Source organism: Monodelphis domestica, chromosome 4 (genome assembly GCF_027887165.1).
Source record: "Monodelphis domestica isolate mMonDom1 chromosome 4, mMonDom1.pri, whole genome shotgun sequence".
Taxonomy (NCBI): Eukaryota; Metazoa; Chordata; class Mammalia; order Didelphimorphia; family Didelphidae; genus Monodelphis; species Monodelphis domestica.
In genome coordinates, this window is record NC_077230.1 from 349,637,473 (window position 1) to 349,657,599 (window position 20,127).

The 20,127-nt window shown below is 39.0% G+C and overlaps 1 protein-coding gene across 1 annotated transcript in view; it reads right to left on the minus strand.

Moving 5' to 3' along the window:
* The window catches only part of RNF121 (ring finger protein 121), a 106,284-nt gene that overhangs the window by 10,331 nt on the left and 75,826 nt on the right, over window positions 1-20,127 (minus strand). The window contains exons 6-7 of the mRNA XM_016422031.2: window positions 16,291-16,411; window positions 1,018-1,151 (exon numbers count right to left, since the gene is read on the minus strand). Coding sequence (XP_016277517.2) covers window positions 1,018-1,151; window positions 16,291-16,411 — 255 coding nt within the window. The remainder of the gene's footprint in view (window positions 1-1,017; window positions 1,152-16,290; window positions 16,412-20,127) is intronic.

Below are 20,127 nucleotides of genomic sequence, written 5' to 3' on the forward strand. Positions count from 1 at the left end.
ACCATCCCTGATCATTCCTCTATTTTAAGTTGTGGTTAAGAATTCCAAATTTTTGAGGTCCTGGGTTCAAATCTGGCCTCAGACACTTCCCAGCGGTGTGACCCAAGGCAAGTCACTTAACTTCCCTTGCCTAGCCCTTACCATTCTTCTGCCTTGGAACCAACACCCAGGCTTAATTCTAAGGTGGAAGTCAAGGGTTTAAAAAAAATTCTCTTCTCAGACACTATCTTTTTAGCTAGACATTTCCCAAATCTGGCTTTTTCTTCGGACTCACCTTCCTTTCATTCATAGTAGTGATGAGTGGACCCTAAGGTCTTCAACTTTTTTGGTCCAAGATTTCATAGATCTCAGCAATGCTTTCCAGGTTCATTTTGGTCTTTTCTCCTCATATTGATAAATCATTTGTCTTCATGTTAATAACATGAAATGCATACTAGTTATTGAATCTGACAGGTCTTGGAGGCTTGCTATAGTAGGTCTTTTCTCACTCTGACTATGACTTGATGCTCTCAGTTAATAGGACCTTTGGATTCTTATCACTGTTCCCTGCAGCACAAGAAATTGTTTCTTCTTCAGATGGACCAGTTCTGCCCATAATCGGAAAAAATCTTATCTCTAGCGCCTATTAAGTTCAAATGTTCAGTGGTCTTCACTCTTCCCTTTCTTCTCCTAACACAGCTTTCTATTCTACAACCAGATTAGAATTCCCTTGTGCCTTGTCACATTTGACTTTCTTGAAACAACTCATTACCCCTCAGTAGACTGTAAGGTACACAAAGACAATGTCTTACTCAACCATCATCTCCCTCAGTGCTGAGCACAAGACTGAATACTATAAATGTTTAATATGTGCTTGCTGAATTTCATTGGTCTAGTGCCCATCCCATGCCCCCAGCTGCTAGCATGGGTCACAGATGCAAGCCCCAATTAGCCTGGTGACATGGATACAACCCTTTCCTTCCTCCATGGCTAAAACAGTAGCCTGGTAGAAGGAGTTGTGGACACTAGGCAGGATACACATGGTTGCAGGATAGTCTGTATGTATTCTCAATGATGCCCTCTTCATTCACATCCACAAAGATCTGCTGCCCACACACTGCACAAACGCTGTCTGAGAGGTGCTTGGTAGGCATCCCTGATGCACTGTAGAACTGGAGGTGAGAAAAAGGGAAAAAAAGAAAAAGCAAGAATGAGTCAAGTCCCGATATTTATGGCAGAACAAAACACGACCATTATCTTGTGAAAAGAATTCTTAAGTTGGATTTGGGTGGCCTAAGTTCATATTCAGAGTCATAGAATCATAGATTGAGGACTGGAAGGGGCCTTAGAGGACATCTAATTCAACATCCTCATTTTATTTATAAGGAAACTAATCCCTAATAATTCCCCGCTATGAGTCTATGAGCAAGTCTAAGTCTACCCAAGCCTCAGTTTCCTCATCTCTAAAGTGAGGAAAATAATACATATACATACCTCCCTCCTTTACTGCTATTTCTTTAGTCACTTATATTAAGGCCCAAAGTGACTATGGGATAAATGCTTTAGAAAACCTTAAAGTACTAGAGAAATGTGAGCTATTACTATTATTTTGAGCAATAATGTAGATTCATTGTGGCTGCTGAGATTAAATCCATCAGAAGAGAGGAAAGCAGAGTGAGGGACTAGGATTCAGAAAAACTGGCTCTGCTCATAGTGGACTTTAGAAAGTCCCAGTATCTCTAGGTCTCAATCTCTTCCTCTGTAAACAAAGAAGGCTAGATGAGACTGTCTCCAAATATTTTTTTTTCCAGCTCTGATTTCTATGGTTCTATGACCTTTACAACAGGTGGAACACTCCTCCCCCTTCCTGACTCCCAGGGAGTTGTGAGGAGGTGAAAGGACATTTTGTGAAATGCTGGGAACACCTTGAAAAAAACAATGCTATCTCAGTATCAGTATGAAATGTCCTTATGTTATAGGAGATACATCTTATATCTATCCTTGGGCAATGAGGGGAAGATGTAGGGTCAAGGATTAAGTAGGTAAGGAAATCATGACTGACATACAGCCAAGACTACCAACTGTGCTTAGTTATGGCTTTGCTGGTTCCTGGGTATTTCTTTAACAGTAAAGGAGAAAGCAATATAAACCTACCAATAGGGACCCAGGGCTCCTGTTCAAACAGAGGAGACCAATAAAAACAACAGCAACCACCCTTTACATCTGTATAACTCCTTACCATTTACAAAGTACTTTCGCATTCATTATCTGGCTAGCTGTGTGATCTTGGGCAAGTCACTTCCCCATTCTAGGCTTCACTTTCCCCATCTGTAAAATGAGGTAATTGGATTAGATGATCTCTAAGGTCCCTTCCAGCTATAACTTTGTGATGTGGATAGTTTTACCCGAATGTCCTGTCAGCACCACAAATTGAACATGTCCAAACTGAACTCCATCACCTTGTTTCTGAAATGTAGTCCTCTACTTCCCAACTCCCTAGCTCTACTGAGGTATCACTATTGTCCCATGCCCCTAGACTCAAACCCAGGAGATCTTTAACCTTCCTTTTCTCTAAACAATGAGATATTTAATAATGTTAATTCTGTTTTTTCAATCTCTCTCATATCTGACCCCCCCCTCCCACTCCACTTACATTATAATATCCTAGGTTGAATCCTTCCTGGATTATCAGAACAATCTGTTTTTTTGGGCTTCAAATCCACATAGCTACTCTAGTTATCTTCCCAATGCACTGCACTGATCACATTGTTCCTCTGCCCCAAAACTCTTAGTGGCAGGGCATCTTTCCTATTCAAAGTCCTCTTTGACTTGGTTCTGACTGACCTTTCCAGCCTTATCATGTATCACACCCGTTCCATCCATTCGAATTCTAGTTCAATGGAGTTATTTCCATACTCTCTTCTCATATCTGTGCCTTTGTTCATGATGTCTAGTATATGCTGAAGGCCCTTCTCTAATTTTAAAGCACAACTCAGGTGCCATTTATTGTGTGAAATCTTCCTTGGACACTATCCCTACCCCAGCTGAAAGTGATTTCTAACTCCTCAAACTTTTCAAACTGTTTTGCATGGCTTTTGTACTTAGAAATTGATTTTTTTTTTAACCTAAGTAAGATTTACTGAGTTTAGCTCAATGTTTTATTCTATCAAGATCTGTTTGGATCATGACATTTTTCTAGGAGGCTCAATAAATGAGTCTTGTCTGTAAAACTAAAGTGTTTTAGAATGGAAAGAATCATAGATTGGATTCTTAAGATGATTTTGTGTCTTGGCTCCATCATTATTCATTTGTAATGGAGAGCAATAATCTGCTATCCCCTAACTTTCCTCACCAGATCAATTCAGCAAATGTTTATTAAATACCTATAAATGATGTGCTGATATATAAATACACACATACATATATAAACATGTATGTATTTGTGTGTGTGTGTGTGTATATATATGTGTGTGTGTGTGTGTGTGTGTGTGTGTACACATATGGGGGGGGGGAGACACAGATAGAGGGAGAGAGTAAGAATTCAAGCCACATAAAAGAGGGTACATTCACAGCTTAGCAGAGTGCCTGGCACACTGATTAGAACCTTGGGCTAAAATGATTAAGATATATAGGAGAAACACTTTAAAAACCTTAAAGTTTTATATAACTGTAAACCATTATTATTTAAATCCAGAGTCTGTAAATTATCTCCATTACAAAGATGAGGCAACTCAGTATCAGACAGATTTAGTGACTTGCCTATGGAGCACACATTAGTTTATGTTAGCAGAGGAACAGAATATAGATGTCTCCTAGGTTCAGTGTTCTATTACTTTACAATGTCTATACTACATTTCTAGTAATAGTAAATTTAGACTTGAAATAATGGATCAGTGATAGAGGAAGGGGTCAAGAAAAATTAGGCTGAACTCTATTGAAATTTCACCACAGTCCAAGGCTATAACCCCCACAGGCTTTTTAAAACTTTTTTGTAATCTTACCCCTTGTATGTTATTTCAAACTCCTATCTGTTTCCCTGGCATGGCAATTAACACTACTTAGAAAGGCTCACTTTGTTTCAGAAAACAACAAGGGTGAGGAGGGAAAGAAGGAACAGGTAACCTAAGTGAAACATATGCTTCTCATCATCCACCTATCTGCTCTGCTAGCATGTGCATACAGTCCCACACTCCAACTCTTTTTAACTCTTCCTTTGGACATGGTCAAATCAACTTCGCCATTGTTTTTGGAAAGGGCATGTCGACTGACTGTCTCATGGTTCACCATTCCCAGAACTCCTTAGAACAAAACTCTCTTCTCTGGCATCCTCCTCCCTCCATGACCAATATTCCTTAGATCTCATCTGAAAGTAAACTCCTTAGAAACAGGGACTGCCTTACTTTTGTACTTATAATCCCTATGCTTAGCACAATGCCTGATACAAACTTTAAAATGCCCCCTCCCCTTCTTTATATGTCTATAGATAGGCAGGATGGTAGAGACAAAGATACTAAAACCAAACATTAAATCTCTCTGAAGGAAGGGAATAGGCGTTTCTATAACACCTACTATATGCCACCTACTGTAGTAAGTGCTTTTACAAATATTATCTCATTTGATCTCTCAAGGTAAGTGCTATTATCTTCATTTTACAGTTGGGAAAATTGAGGCAAACAGAGGTTAAATGACTTGCCTGATAGTAAGGGCTCTAGGCCACATTTGAAAACAGGTCTTCCCAAATCGAGGGCCAGCACTCTATTATACCATCAGATGCCACTTAGCCCTCTGGTTGGACATGGCAGCCCACACCCACTGCCCAGAAGGCCGAGGTTGGCTGATGTCTTGAGTTGTAGTGAGCTCTGCCAATCAGGCATCCACACTAAATTGGTATTAGTATAGTGAGTCTCTGGGAAGGGAAGGAAAGGTGACCACCAGGTTTAAGGACAAGAGAATGACAAGCTGGAAGTGGAAAAGCTATAAACTCTTATGCCAAATAGTAGTAGAATCAGGCCTGTTACTAGGCCCTATACTTCCAGAGTGAGATAGAGAAACCTAGTCTTTCAGAATTAATGAAAAAGGTGAAGTCTCTCACAGGTTTCATGACTGGTAAGTAGCCCCAGATAGCAATGCTGTGACATGATCATTCTTTAGGCTTTTATATGGTAGCACATAAAACATGAGTGAGGGAAAGAAAAGACACATTTTTCAAAAAAGAACAATGGATAGCTTGCCAGGGGAGTACTATCCCAATAGTGTAGGACTAACTGTGACCTCCCAGGTCTTTTCTCACTCTTTTCTACATTCTGCTATTTTTCCATCTTAACTAGTACTGGTAGAGGTCTGCCCATGAGGGACATCTTCACTCATTCAACAAATATTTAATAATTATCTGCTATGTGTAATCCCTACTCTAGGTGTTAGGGGAAATACAAAGTTGAATAAAACACATATCTTGACCTTGATGGACTTCTAGCCTAGAAGGACCAAAGACCCTGGGCCTGGTCTGAGAAGAGCTGGCCTGCCTTCAGGAAGGTATGAGATCAGCCTGGTCTAAGGCCCAGACCTATGTTCTTCAAAAGAATCTAAGAAGTGTTCCTAGTCACCTTGAGTCCATAATACCCTTCTCTGTCCTCTCAATTTTTGCTATGATGCTTCTCAGAGGTTGCCAAGGCTCAAGACTATTCAGGGTAGTGTAGCAGGAAGGAAGAAGCAGGGCAGGGGAAAAAATCACATTGGGTAACTCCTTCCTGCAACAGAACTTGCAGAGGCAGAGAAAGAGAGAGCTTGGCCAGCTGAGACTATATACACATATACACATATGTTCTTCCTCTTACCTTGGATCATCTCCATCAACCCCATCCCTGCCTTTTGGTGACTTATTTTTTTTTCTGTTTCTTATGAGATCTTATCTGGATAAATATTGAGAAGCTGTATGTTACAGTACACTTGGAATCAAGAGCCCTGGATTCAAGTTCCACTCCAACTCTTAAGCTCTGTCTTAATCTCCAAATTTCAGTTTAACTGTAATATGGAAATGATAATGATAACATTACTTACCTCTGAGTATTGTTGTCATGAGAGTATTTTATGTGAATCTCAAGAGAGTTAAGCTATTATTAAATATGTTCTGTTGCAAGAAGGAGTTACCCAATGTGATTTTTTCCCCTGCCCTGCTTCTTCCTCCATTAGACTAAGTTCCTTGAAGGCAAGAATTGCCTTTTGCCTTTCTTAATATCTCCATTGCTTAGCAAAGTGCCTGTTACATAGTAGGTTCTTATTAAATGTTTCTTGATTGACTGGGAAAGTTCTAGAACAGATCATTTAAGAGAGAGTTCATGTGAACATCAAGAAAAGGAAGCAAGAATTGGCAACCACCAAACTTGGGGCCTCAGCTTTATTACTGTGCCCTTAAGAAGGGTCTTTCTTTTACATTCAAGTCCTACCAAATTCCTCCTTCATTTAATTACCTTTTGCTAATAGCATAATAAATGTTGGCTGAATGGATGAAAAGACTGCCTAAGGTGTGTTATAAAGACTACCACTTACTACCCCAGACAAGTAACTTCAATCTCTACTAGTTATAGTTTCCACTTTATAAAATGAAGGTGCTGGGCTAGATGGACTTCTTGAGTTAAATCTATAATCCTAAGAATATATGACCTCAAAAAGGCCTTCCAAGGAAGTGAATTCAAGTTTGTGAAGCTGCTGCAATAAATGCTGTTGATTTTAACTGTACTTTCTTCCCTATATGTCTCCATTTTCTCCACTTCTGCTGCTTTCTCCCATTCCCTTCCTTCAGGCACTTATTTCTTGCTGGGATTATTATTATATTCTCTTCAATCACTTGTTAATCAATCTTGGATATACCATTAAAAATGCTGGGGCTCTGATAATATATAATTTCCTATCTCAAAAAACCTTCAACGAATTATTGAATCAAGGAATCCTTTTCTGAGAATGTGTAGGGGCCTCAATGGTCATCTGGCACCTCTTGAGGCAGCCCACTACATTTCTGAATTCTAATTGTTAGGAAGCTTTTCCTGATGTCAAACCTAAACCTGACTTTTTTTGTAATTCCCCTCTCCAAGAAGAGATACCTTGTCCACAGAGGCTGCCACATCACATGGCTGCTTCCTACTGAGCTTACAGTCCACTAAGCCCTTTTTTAGAACTGTTGTATCTCCCATCTTATTTTTGTGAAGATGATTTGTTGAACAAAGTTTATCCCAATTTTATTTCATTTCAACCCAACCTGTCAAGATCCTTTTGGATTCTGACTAACTCATTAACTGTTAGCTATCTCTTCTAGCTTTGCAAACCTGAACTGCACCTCATCTAGACCTTTTGCCAAATCAATGAACAAAATGTTAAGTGGCACAGGTCCAAATCCAGATCCATGGGATACTCTATAAGAGATATCTTGCCAAGCCAACATGATTCATTAACAGCTCTTCTGAGTCTTGTCATAGGTTTAGTTCTAAATCCAACTGACTATATCGACATCTAATCTATAGCTCTCCATCTTATCCATAATAACAGGAAGAGAGATTTATCCCATATTCAACTTGTTTGCATATACATATTTTTTGCACATTGTTTCCCTTCCTAAACTATGAACTCTTTGAGGGCAGGCACTGTCTTTCACCTTTCTTTGTATTCCCAGCACAGCATGGTGCCTGAAACATAGCAAGTGCTTAATAAATGTTTACTGACTGAATTTCTTAGCCATCAGTTAAATAATACCATCAAAAAAGGAAATGAGTTGGTCAGACATCATTCACCTATTCTTGCTTCCTTTTCTTGATGTTCACATGAACTCTCTCTTAAATGATCTGTTCTAGAACTTTCCCAGTCAATCAAGAAACATTTAATAAGAACCTACTATGTAACAGGCACTTTGCTAAGCAATGGAGATATTAAGAAAGGCAAAAGGCAATTCTTGCCTTCAAGGAACTTTAGTTAATCTAATGGAGGAGATAACAAGCTAACAATTTTGCAGCAACAAGTAACAGAATAAAGTGGAAATATAATCCACAGAGGGAACACACTAGAATTAAAGAGAATGGGGAAGGCTCTCTATAGCAGGTAGCATTTAGCTGGGCCTTGAAGGAAGCCAGGAGGTGAAGAGGAAGATAGAATTCCATGCATAGGGAACAGTCAATGAAAATGCCTGGAGTGGGGAGATGGAGTGGCTGTTCAAAAAGCAGCAAGGAGGTCAGTGTTACTGGAAATGAAGACTCTATGGGGGAGAGTAAGGTATAAGAAGCCTGAAAATGGCCGGGGAGGGAAGGTTATTAAGAACTTTGAACAACAAATAGAAGTTTCAATTTCAAAAGTAACTGAGACGATACTGGAGTTTATTGAGTATGATGGGAGATTAACATGATGTGGGGAGAGACTTGTGACAGGGAGATGAATCAACAGGTCATTGTAATAGTTTAGGTGTGAGATGTTCAAAGTCTATACCAAGGTGGTGTCAGTGTTAGAGGAGGAAATGAAGTATATATAAAGATGTCACAAAGGTTAAAACTGAGAAGTCTTGGCAATAAATTGGATCTGGTGTGGGGAGTAGGGTGAGAGAGAGGGAGGAATCATGGATGAGATGTGAGCCTGGGTGAGTGGGAGGTGGTGATATATTAGACAATAGGGAAGTTGGGGGGGAAAAGGAGGGACTGGAAGGGAAGAGTTCAGACTGGATACTTTGCATTTAAGATGTCTATGGGAATCAAGTTCTAGATGTTCAATATGCAGTAGGAATTGTGAGATGGAGAGGTCAAGAGAGGTCAGTGCTGGACGAGATGAGTATCATTAGCAAAGAGCAAGAGGAGTTAATGAGGTCATCAAATGAAATAGTCAAGAGAGAGAAGAGAAGAGGGCACAGCAAAGAACCTGATAAGCAGGTATGATCTGGATGAAGACCAAGTGAAGAAGACCAATACTCACAAAGATAGGAAAAGAACCAAGAAAGTAGTTTCCAAGAATCTACACCTGTCAAGGCAAAGAGGGTGATTAATGTAGAGAGGTTGAGAAGGATGAGAACTAAGAAAAGATTGGATTTATTATTAGATATGGTGATTGGGGCAGCTAGGTGATAATAGTGTAAAAAGTACTGGGCCTCAGACATTTGCTAGCTGTGGGACACTTGGCAAGTCACTTAACCATGTTGGCCTCAGTTTCCTCATTTGTAAAATGAGCTGGAGAAGGAAATGGCAAACTACTCCAATATTTTTGCCAAGAAAAACTCCAAATGGGGTCATGAAGAATCAGATGTAACTAAAATGAATAAACCACAACAACATGGAAATTAAGAGTTATTTGCAACTTTGGAGCAGTAATTTTGGTTGAATGTTGAGGTCAGAAGCCATAAAGAGTTAAGAGATTGAGAGGAAATAAAGTAGAGGTATCTATTATAAATGGCCTTCTCAAATTATGTAGCCACTAATGGGAGAAGAGAAAGGGAATGATAGCTAGAAGGGATAGCTGAATCAAGTGAGAGGTTTTTTTGAGGATGGGGGAGACATGGGTATGTTGGTAGGCAATAGGGAAGCAGAACAATCAATAAGGAGAGAATGAAGTAAAAAGACTGGAAGGCTAGAGGGGGGCCATCTGTTGGAAAAGATAGGATGGAATGGGATCACTTTCAAACTTTAGTTTTTTCTTGGCAAGAAAGGCTACTCATTTTGTGAGATGGCAGTGAAATGAGAGATGGTGAGGGAAAGTATCTGTGAGATGGCTTTACAAAGAGAGGAAAAGAGGAAACTTTTGAGTGGTGTCAATTTTTTGATGAAATATGAAGCAAATGTCTCAGCTGAGAATGTAGGAGTAGAGGGAGCTATGGGAAATTTAAGTAGGTCTCAAAGAGTTTGGAAAAGTTACTAAGATGATTGGGTTAGTGAGTTAATTACAGAAGGAGTAAAAAGATTGCTTTGCAGCAGTGAAGGCCCAGTTACATTACAGTCAAATTCACTGGCCTAGTTTGTGGACTAGATCTACTTCGTGTGTTCAGTCATTTCTCCTTAACTAAATTTTTTTTTTTAGCACTTCTCCTTTCCTTCTGATATTTTAAAAACCACTGAAAGTTACTCAGCAATATTTGTCAGTCCTTTTAGGACTCAAGAATGTAGTTCTTTTGGACCAGGTGATTTGAATTTAGTAAGAGCAGTTAGCTACTCTCTTGTTATCTCCTCACTTATCTTGGGTATCAAATCCTCCAGTCATATTCATTCTGTATAAAGAACATTATCCTTTACAGAGAAAAGAGAAACAAAAATAGCATTGAGCAGCTCTTTCTTCCCTCATTTATAGGTAGTCTTTATCTCATCTACCTCAAGCAAAGATACTCTCTTTTTTTTTATTCCCCCCCCCCAATCTAGCTTAAAATAAACAAACTCATTTTTGTTATCCTTAGGATCCCTTGACAGTTTCAGGTCCTCTGAATTTTAGCCCTCTTCAACAGTACTTTTAGAGGGCTGTCAAGATCTTTTACTCTCGTTACTTAGCCTTGTTTCCATTTTTGGGGTAAATTTCTTTTTAAAATCAAAGTTCCTTAATAACAGTAACCCTATAAACCAATAACTACATTCACATCTTTAAATAAATCCAATCTTTCATTTGAATTGTTTCCCTTTGTGTTCTAAGAATTCCATTCTTCACTATTTCCTATTCCTCTTGGGCTGATATTTCCTGAAGCATTTACTTCATGGGATAGTATCCTTCTTTTGAACTCTTTGAAATCTGCTTTCTCAAAGTCTAGGGCATATATCAGACCATACTCAAGATTTCTCTCATTCATTACACAAAGTCTAAGATGAAGCAGTCACTTCCTCTCAAGGTTCCCATCATTTCTAACATAACAATTAGCTCCTCTTTTGAGAAGAAATCCAGATGACAAATTTTCCCTTTGTTGTTTCCTACACTTTTTGAATGTAGGAGCCTGAGAAATTATCATTAAGGCAAGACCTTGAAGTTATTGACTACTTGGCTTTCTGCACATGTCTGTATCATTGAAGTGCCCTGTCACGATTCTAACAGGTCTCTTTGCCATCCTTGTGAGCAGTTCCCCAAACTCATCTATTTCATCTTTCTGTCTAGGATAGTGTTGGCAAATGTTTTAGAGAGATCATGTGCCCAAACTGTACCTTCAAGCCACCTATGAGTCACCCCCCCCCCCCACCTCCTGCATTACCCCAGAGAGTGGAGGAAGTTCTCCCATTAGTCAGCTGGATAGAGGGGTGGGGCATGCAAAAAATGTCCTCAGGCATGGTGGAGAAGGGGAATGGAGCAGTCCCCTCTGGCATACTGAGGCACGCATGCTATATCTTCACCAACACAGGTCTAGGTGATTTCTAGTATACTCCAATGACTGAAGTCCTTTTTCTTTCTTTTTCCTTTGACATTCATATAAATATTGGCTTTCTCACTGTTTCTGGATTTCCTCACAAGAATTTACCTTCTTAACATTTAATCTTAGGTCACTGCACCTTTCCTACCACCAGTTTTATTATTATTTTTAAATAAAGGATATCTATCCAGAGACACAGGCTACTCAAAGGTTCCATTCCACCAAGTCTGAGTGATAAATATGAGGTCAAATTTGTCTCTCTGCATTTGACTAGAGGTTCTTAACCATTTTTGTGTCATGGACCCTTTTTGTAGTCCAGTAAAGCCTATGGATCCCTTCTGGAATCATGTTTTTAAATGCATAAAATACATTAAAATTATCAAAACATTTTTTAAAAGCAAGTTCATGGATCCTGGGTTAGGAACTTTTGCCTTGGAAGCTTTAGTTTCTCAGGTCTGTTAACCTAATCCTTGGACATTTGTGGAGAGATAACTGAGCTTACGGATTTGACTACTGACTTTCCTTGGATTTTGTCTCCTGTGAATTTCTGGGTATCCCAGTGCTATTCTTCCTTCTTAGTAACTACTCTCAATTGTTTCTACCTTGAGGATATATATATATATATATATATATATATATATATATATAGGAAGTATTCTCTTCTTTTCATTCTTTTTAGTATGAAAAAATGGACAAGGTTTGAACCATCCTTGGCATCCAAGGCTATTCAATGTCAAATTCTACTACACCTCAAACTGTTTTTTATCTATTTCATGATTCTGCTCTACTCCTCTTCAACCTGACTCTCCCTGTTGAAATTACACTTGAACAACAAAGTCCAGGTTAGGTGCTATGCATCCCTTCTAAATGAAGCTTTCTTTTCTTTAGTCAACAGTAATTTCTTCTTTCTCTGATTGTAAATAGCACTTTGGATCTATTCTATGCACTCATTATATTTCCATTTTTATTATAACTATTTACTTACAGACAGTTCTTGCTTTATGTAAGTAAACCACTCTGCAGACCTCTAAAAGTGATTTTTACATAATGTGAATTTGCAGGTAAGGGGCACATGGTTCAATGACATGGCAGGGCTGGGGGCACAGAGAAGAGGGAATAGGTAGAGGAATGCACAGGGGATGAGGCCAGTCATGTGGGGGCCTGGCAGGAAACAAAACACCAAGCATGGACACGCAGAAGACAAACACACAGGGGCTGGACATGTGGGTGGAATGGAGCAAAGATCTCTCCTGGTGCTAAAAGTCTCAAGCTAAGTCCCCAATCTGCCAGTGGTGGTAGTCTCTCCTAATGTCCATTCCTCTGCTTTCAACTTGAAGAGATTTGTTGTTGTTGTTGGGGCTGGGAGGTTGGCTGTGAAGAACTGAGATGAGGGGCAGGAACAGAGAGAAAGCATAGTGCTATACAGTAAAGTTAAAAGGTGTTTTTGGGGAAATGTGGGTATCTTTAGGAATTCTTTATGAAAAGTCAAATTTGCATAATGTAAATTTACATCAAGTGAGAACTATCTATCTATCTATCTATCTATCTATCTATCTATCTATCTATCTATCTATGTGAATGAGTGCTTAATTTGAAGTCATAAAAATCTGACTTTAAATCCTAGACCTACTATTTAATACCTGTGTGACTTTGGCCTTGTTTCCTCATCTGTAAAATAAAGGTATTGGACTAGACCATGATGGAGAACTTTTTAGAGACTGAGTACCCAAACTGCAAGCCTCATGCTGCATGTTAGCCCCCTGCCTTACCCCAGACAGAGGAGGGAGAAAGTGCTCCCATTGAGCTCCCAGGCAGAGGAGTGATGAGAGGTGAGTGTGGAAAGGGGGAAAGGAGCAACCCCCCCCCCCCAATGAGCCATAGGTTCACTAACACAGAATTAGATTATCTCCAAGATTCTTACAATCCTATGATACATTGGACAAGAAGCTCCATGAATGTAAGGGCTGGATTAGCAACTGTATCTTCTATATGACCTTCAAGTACAGGGCTTTATGCAAAGTTTATTAAATTTTTTATTGAACTATAACCAGAGCAGCAACAAATTCTGCCTCTAGAAGAATCATGGAGAATAGACTGTGAAAACTTGGTTGGAGTTTGAGGCCATTTAATTTAACTCCATCCCACAGTGGAAGAAACCATGGCCAAAAAATTGCAAAGGACTTGCCTAAGATCATTTGTCTTTAATAACTAAGAAGAATCTAAAAATATTCATGATTTCACTATGGTGACTGGCTAAGTACTAATATGAAAAAAGTCACATACTCCTTGGAGATATAGTACGCCAAGAAGCAATCCTGAATACTACACATTAGAGGTCCCAAGTCTGTCTCCAAGCTGGTTTAGTCATCATTATTAAAAACCAATGGTGAGGGTCAACGAAGAGTAGGTAAAAATAGGCGGAGGGTCAGAAAAACAGGTATTAGTAAGAGAAGGCTAAGGAATAAGAATAATTTATTCTGGAGAAGGGAAAGCTTCAGGAGGTGATTGAGTTACTCTAGAAGAGGTTACTGAAAACTGCGGAATCTCTATCCTTAAGAAAAGGACAGGTAGTGATTTGCTTGAAATCAGGGCACTAGCTCAGGTCACTTCTCAAGAGTCCTCCCAGCTTGGTCATTCTGTGACAATCTCTTGGTATTTCACTTTGTTTCTTCATTTAAAATAAATACTTAGCTATCAAGGGTCATTTATGTGTCATTATGCCATTACCCTGCAACTAAATATTCATTCCAACCCCTTTGTACTTTTATAAATAGGTCTTTGTGGGTTTGCTGTGGCCCCCCAAATCATTACCTTAGAGGCCTACTCTTTTTTTGGAAGGAAGAGGGGCAAAGAGAGTTAAGTAAATTGTCCAGGGTCACACATATAGTATTTGAATCCATAAACATGAGTCTTTCTGATTCCAAGCCCGGAACTCTCTATCCACTGCACCACCTTGCTACCTCTGGAGGCCTACTTTAAAAGGAACATTATTTCCTTGGGTTGGTAAGCTGGCTTTGTTTTTTTAAAGATTAAGTTAACCCCATACAGGTTAGATTAATTCTGTTTCTTAAGAATTTTAGTATTGAAGTTTTTCTTGACACTTGACTGGTTAAGAAGAACTGTCTCTGGTCACTGAAGTCACTTCCTGATTGCCTGAGTACAAAAGGCCATGAAGAACTTGAACTTTCTCCCTATGGCTTATGACTATGGATTAACAACCTGACTAGCACTGGAATTTGGTGCTCAGCAAAATTAATGCCTATGCTCACTGAGTATCTTTGCCTAATGTCTTTCTTTAGCTATGCCTAAGCAAACCTTCTATTATCTGCTGAATGACTTACTACTATCTCAATTCATTCAAACCACCAGAGGACTGACCTATGGCTGGCCCAGCCCACCATAATGATGCATGGATGATAATCCTATCCCTAATCAGCTAGGATGACACTGGCTGACAAAAGATACAATCTACAACTGAAATAACACAAACTCAAGTCTTTCCAGCTTATTGAATTGGCAGTACCTCTGACAAGTAGAACAACTCCTCTGCTACAGTGAAGTCAGAGGAGAAGATGTACATTAATGGTAATAGCTCACGATTGTCATACCACTTTACAGGTCACAAAGCAATGAATTACTTGACAAGAACTCTTTGTATTCCTACATGAGTAATGTTATCACTAAGAAAGCTTAGTGGTCAGAGGTCAAGTGGATTGACTATATTAACATGGCTAAGAAGTAGCAGATTCAAAATCCAGGGCTCTTTCTATCACCTGTCTTTGGGTCATTGAGTCTTGTTTCTCTTGCCTATTGGGTACAATGGTGGACCAAGGAGACAATATGACAGAGATAATGCTTGTCAGGGCCACACTCAAGGCCTCTCCAGTCCAGAACTGTTCCTTGGATGAGGATACAAAGGAGTATAAAATTTGGACAATTTACCTGCACTCACTCTATGATATCCTCAAAGTGAGGGACAGATAATCAAACATCCAAATTCCATATTATATTAAATGAGATCGCCTAAATAAAATGCTTTTCCCTAGGAAAGCATCACAAAAGTGTGATGGTTATTTAAACCATTCTTGAACCAACTTACATATTTTCAGCTTGATTAACCACTACAGGTAACAACTTCCCACATGTTAAATACCCATTGGGCAAAAGAGTATTTCCTCTTATTGAACTACTAGACCCTTGGACATCAGACTTCTGCGATTTGGTCCACAAGTGCAAGTTAACTTTTATTTTCATCCTTAATGATTTTAAATATTTCAACCATGTATCCCCTCAGCCTTTATCTTTATAGCCAGTTCTCACAATGGTTGACATCATATAGTGCTTTACAGTTTGCAAAGCAGTTTAGATAGCAGCCTGGATCAGTGAAAAGTATAGTGATGCAACTGGAAAAAGAGTTATTTGCATATCCCCACTCTGACACTTCTTAGCTGTTTGACCATGAAAAAGTCACTTTTCCTCTCTGAGCCTCAGGAGCTTTCTCATCTATAAAAAAGGGATAAGAACATTTCTACTACCTACCTCACAGGATTATTATGAGGAAAATAAACCTTAAATAAAAGAAAAGAATGATCTAGTCTTCATCTGTAAAATGGGTATCATACCTGTAGTACCTACCTTAAAGTTATTATGAGATTCAAATTAAACAGACATACGCAACATTTTGCATACCTTAAAATTTTACATAGATTTCACTTATCATCATTACAATTTCCACTTATAGATGAGGGAAATGAGGCTTAGACTGCTGAAGTGACTTGTTCAAGATTAACACAACTAGAAAGTGACAAAAGATTCAGTTTTATGTCTTCTGATTCCAAATTCAAAGTCCTTCCCATCCCATTTCCTCCAGCCCAGATTAGCCCAGCCCTGACACACCCATACTTGAAAAATCCTCCCTGGATCTCTGTTGATAACAGCAAAGGGAACTTTGTCTTTCTGGGTGAACTTACTCCTATTGTGGAAGCCATGTAGTCTGCACACATTTCTGCAAAGTCCCGCTCAAGGACTCCATAGTAAAGGCCATAAAACAGGAGGGAAATGCCAAAATCCATTGCATCTTCTGGTTTGATTCTGTAAGGGAAGCAGGAATACAGGAAGTACAGGACTGCCCATGGCCACATCCAATCCCTGGTCTGGGTTAGGCTATAACTGAGGTTAGAACTGAAAAGAAGAGTGCAAAACTTGGGGCAGGGGACAACATTAAGGGGTGGGATGTGGGACAGGGCATAGAACTTAAAAAAATCTGCTAGAAAGTAAAGCTTGCCACAGAAAAGGAGAAGCCCATTCCATTCCTTGTATCATAGATGACCTTAGGATGAGAACAGGAAGACTGGTTGCCATGACAATAGCATGCAGCACCAGGCACAAAGTCACTCCTGTCTTTAGGTGCTCAAAATAATAGTAATGGGATGGAAGGCCAACAAACTTTGGAGACTGTTTCAAATTCCTTTGCTGTGAAGTCCTAGATCCCTAACAGCCTTACTCTTAGTTTTCCTCTCTTTTAGTAGACTCTCCCATGCCTAGGATTTCAAGTTACTTCGCTTTATTAGTTCATTTTCTCAACAAATATTTATTAAAAAGTTATGTGAAATGCTCAGTGTTGGACATTATCTTTGTCTTTAAGGCTCAGCATAATGCCTGGCATATAGTAGGCACTTATTAGATGTTTAGTGATTGATTTGAACACCTTTTAATTTGGTAGGGGTAAGTAGAACCTACACACAAATAAATATAAATTTATCAGTGGATAAGAATTACATGAAGTTCTATGACATTAGATGAGGGTGAAATGATTTCAAGAGTAGCAGGGGAAGGGAGGGAAAGCTTCCCAGATGAGATACACCGTACATAATAGATGTTAATAAATGGATTCTTGAAGGAATGAATGTAGGAATGAGCCAGGCCTTACAAGACAGATAGGATGTCAAATGGTCCTATCGACTCTCTTGCCAAAAACCTTTAGTAGCCTCTTATTGCCTTTAGGAGAAAATAAAAACTAATTTGCCTAGCTTTGAAGGACTTCACAAAGTGGCTACAAACTACCCTCTCACCTTTCTTTCACATTATACTTCTACTTCATGCTTCTACTTACTTTCCAACCAAGATATAAATTAACTGTTTCCTAATCTTGCCTTTTTGCTTCATTCCAACTCATTCTATTTATAGGCAATAACCCCAGCACTGGAACACATTTCTTTCCGCATCTAAGCCTGTTTAAAGAAAGAGAAATTGCTCTCTTTCTTCAAGGCAAAGCTCAGGCCCCACTGTTCTCTACAGAGTTTCATTTTCCCCAAAACTGATAGTATTTCCTTTTCTTCCTTAATACTCTATCTGGTTTCTCATTTATCCCCATTATTGTTGTATCTGTAACATAGAATATTTCTTTGCACATGTGCCTCACTCCATATTCTAGAGAGGAAGTACTGGAGAGAAAATAATGTGCCATTCTTTATCTTTGCATAATCAGTGCTGAGCACAATGGCTGAATATATAATTGTGTCTAATAACTGTTAGCTAAATAGGTAATGTGCTGAAGATGGCATTCCTGGAGTAAATTATGGAATGTGTTTGGGGCCATTTTGGTCAGAACACATAGTATATAATGAAGATTATTATGAGATAAAAAGGGGAAAGAATAGAATAAGTATTTCTAAAGCATCAACTATGTGCTAGACTCTTTGCTAAGCACTTTATAAATTATCTCATTTGATTCTCAAGAAAACCCTGGAGGTTTCTGTTGTTTAGTCATTTCAGCCCTGTCTGACTCTTTGTGACTGCATTTGGAGTTCTCTTGACAAAAATTCTAGCGTGGTTTGCCATTCATTTCCTTCTCCACCTCATTTTACAGATGAAGAACTGACACAATCAAGGTTAAGTGACTTGCCCAGGGTCACACAGCTAGTAAGTGTCTGAAGCCAGATACAGACTCAGGAAGATGAGTCTTTCTGATTTCAGGTCTGGTACTCTGGTACACTTATCTACTCTAATCCTGGAGGTAAGTGTTGTTATTATTGCCATTTTACATATGAGGTTTACTGACTTGCCCAGGGTCATATAGAGAGTAAGTTTCTGAAGCTGGATTTGCACTTAGGTCTTCTTGCCTTGATGCCTGGAACTCTATCTACTGTGTTACCAGCTGCCTACAAAAGATAAGGCTAAAAAAAGTGACATACTTAAGCCTAAAAGCTTAAGAACATGAGAGAGATCTTCAGGTATTTGAAGGGCTGTCAGGGGGAAAATGTGTACTTATTCTGTCTGGCTACAAAACTAGGAGCAATGTGCAAAAGTTGCATAAAGATAGTTATTGCCTTGATATAAAGAAACATTTCCTGACAATTAATGCTACAAGTGAAGGGGTCACCTTGGGAGACTTGGGATTTCTACTCACTAGAAAACGTAGAATCATAGCTTTAGAGTAGAAGTAAGCCTTAATTCTAGCTTCCTAGTATAGGTGCACTTTATAGAAGAGGAAATTGAAGCATAGAAAGAGATTAAATGACTTGTTGAAGTTCACACAGATTTTAAGTTTCTGAGGTGAGAGATGAACTCAGGTCTTCTTGATTCCCAGTGTTCCATCAACTATAGCTCTACCAAAGGTAGGATGACAATTTGATGTTCTAGAGGGAACAGTCTAGGTAAAGACTGGACTCCATATGACCTCTGAGATTCTAAGTCTACAATTCTGGAATTCTAGATGAACTTTCTCCTCTAGGCATTGGAGACCAAAGAAATACCACTGAAGGTTTTGAGGAGGAGAGAGACATGCTTGGAGCAATGCTTTAATAAATTTAATCTGACTGATGCTTTGGGTGGATTAGAAGAGGCTAGATGGGAAGGCAAGTTAGGACACTAATTTAACAGTTCAAATGAAAGGTGACAAAGGAGGCAGTTCCTGTCCTAGGTTAGAAAGTATCTTTTAAAAAACTGGGGAAGTCCTCGTATACTAAAAGACAAGGGAAGGAGAATATTCATTCAATTATTTCTGACATAACTTACCACGGGCATGTTTCAAGAACTATAACTTGAATATTGCAGTCATAGATGGGGCTGGGTAATTGCTAGAAACTGAAGGAAGAAAGGCACATAAGAGTTGTCATCCTTAGCAGACCTATAGCAAGAGGTAGCCAGGGACTACTGTGCCTGGCTTGTGTAAACAAGTTGCCAGCTCTGATTGCTTGTAGCAGGGGACTAAGGAGCAGAAAATTATTATGGGAGACAAATTTCAACCGGGAAACAAACTCTGGACACAGCAGGAAAGACACTTCCAGGGAGATCTTTATTGGCACCTCTGTACTTCAGTTCAATTTAAGAAACATTTATTAAATACCTACTGTGTTAAAGGTTCTATGCCTTGAAAGCTAGAGAAATAAAAACCAACACAATCCCAGCCCTCAACGAGCTTACAATTTCTGAAGGAGTATAATATGTTTACAGGTAAATATGATATGAAGAAGAAATATGAGAAGGGCATAGGAATGGTATAGAAAAAGCACTCTTAAGAAAATTTGAATAGAAAAAGATCTCTGTTAAAGCTAGGGAAATTTGAGAAGGCTTTATGGATTTGAGGGCTGGTCCTTGAAGGAGGAAGGATTCAATTGGTAAGGATATGAAGGGAACATATTCTAAGCATGGGCAATGGCCTTCAAAGATGTACAAGTCAAATATTAAATGTATCTAAGCATGTAAAGTTTTCTGTAAACATCAAATCAATATGAATTACTGTTATTTTTTAAAAAATCATTATTCCTTTCTCAGTATTTGACCGCAAATACTATGAAGGCAGGGAC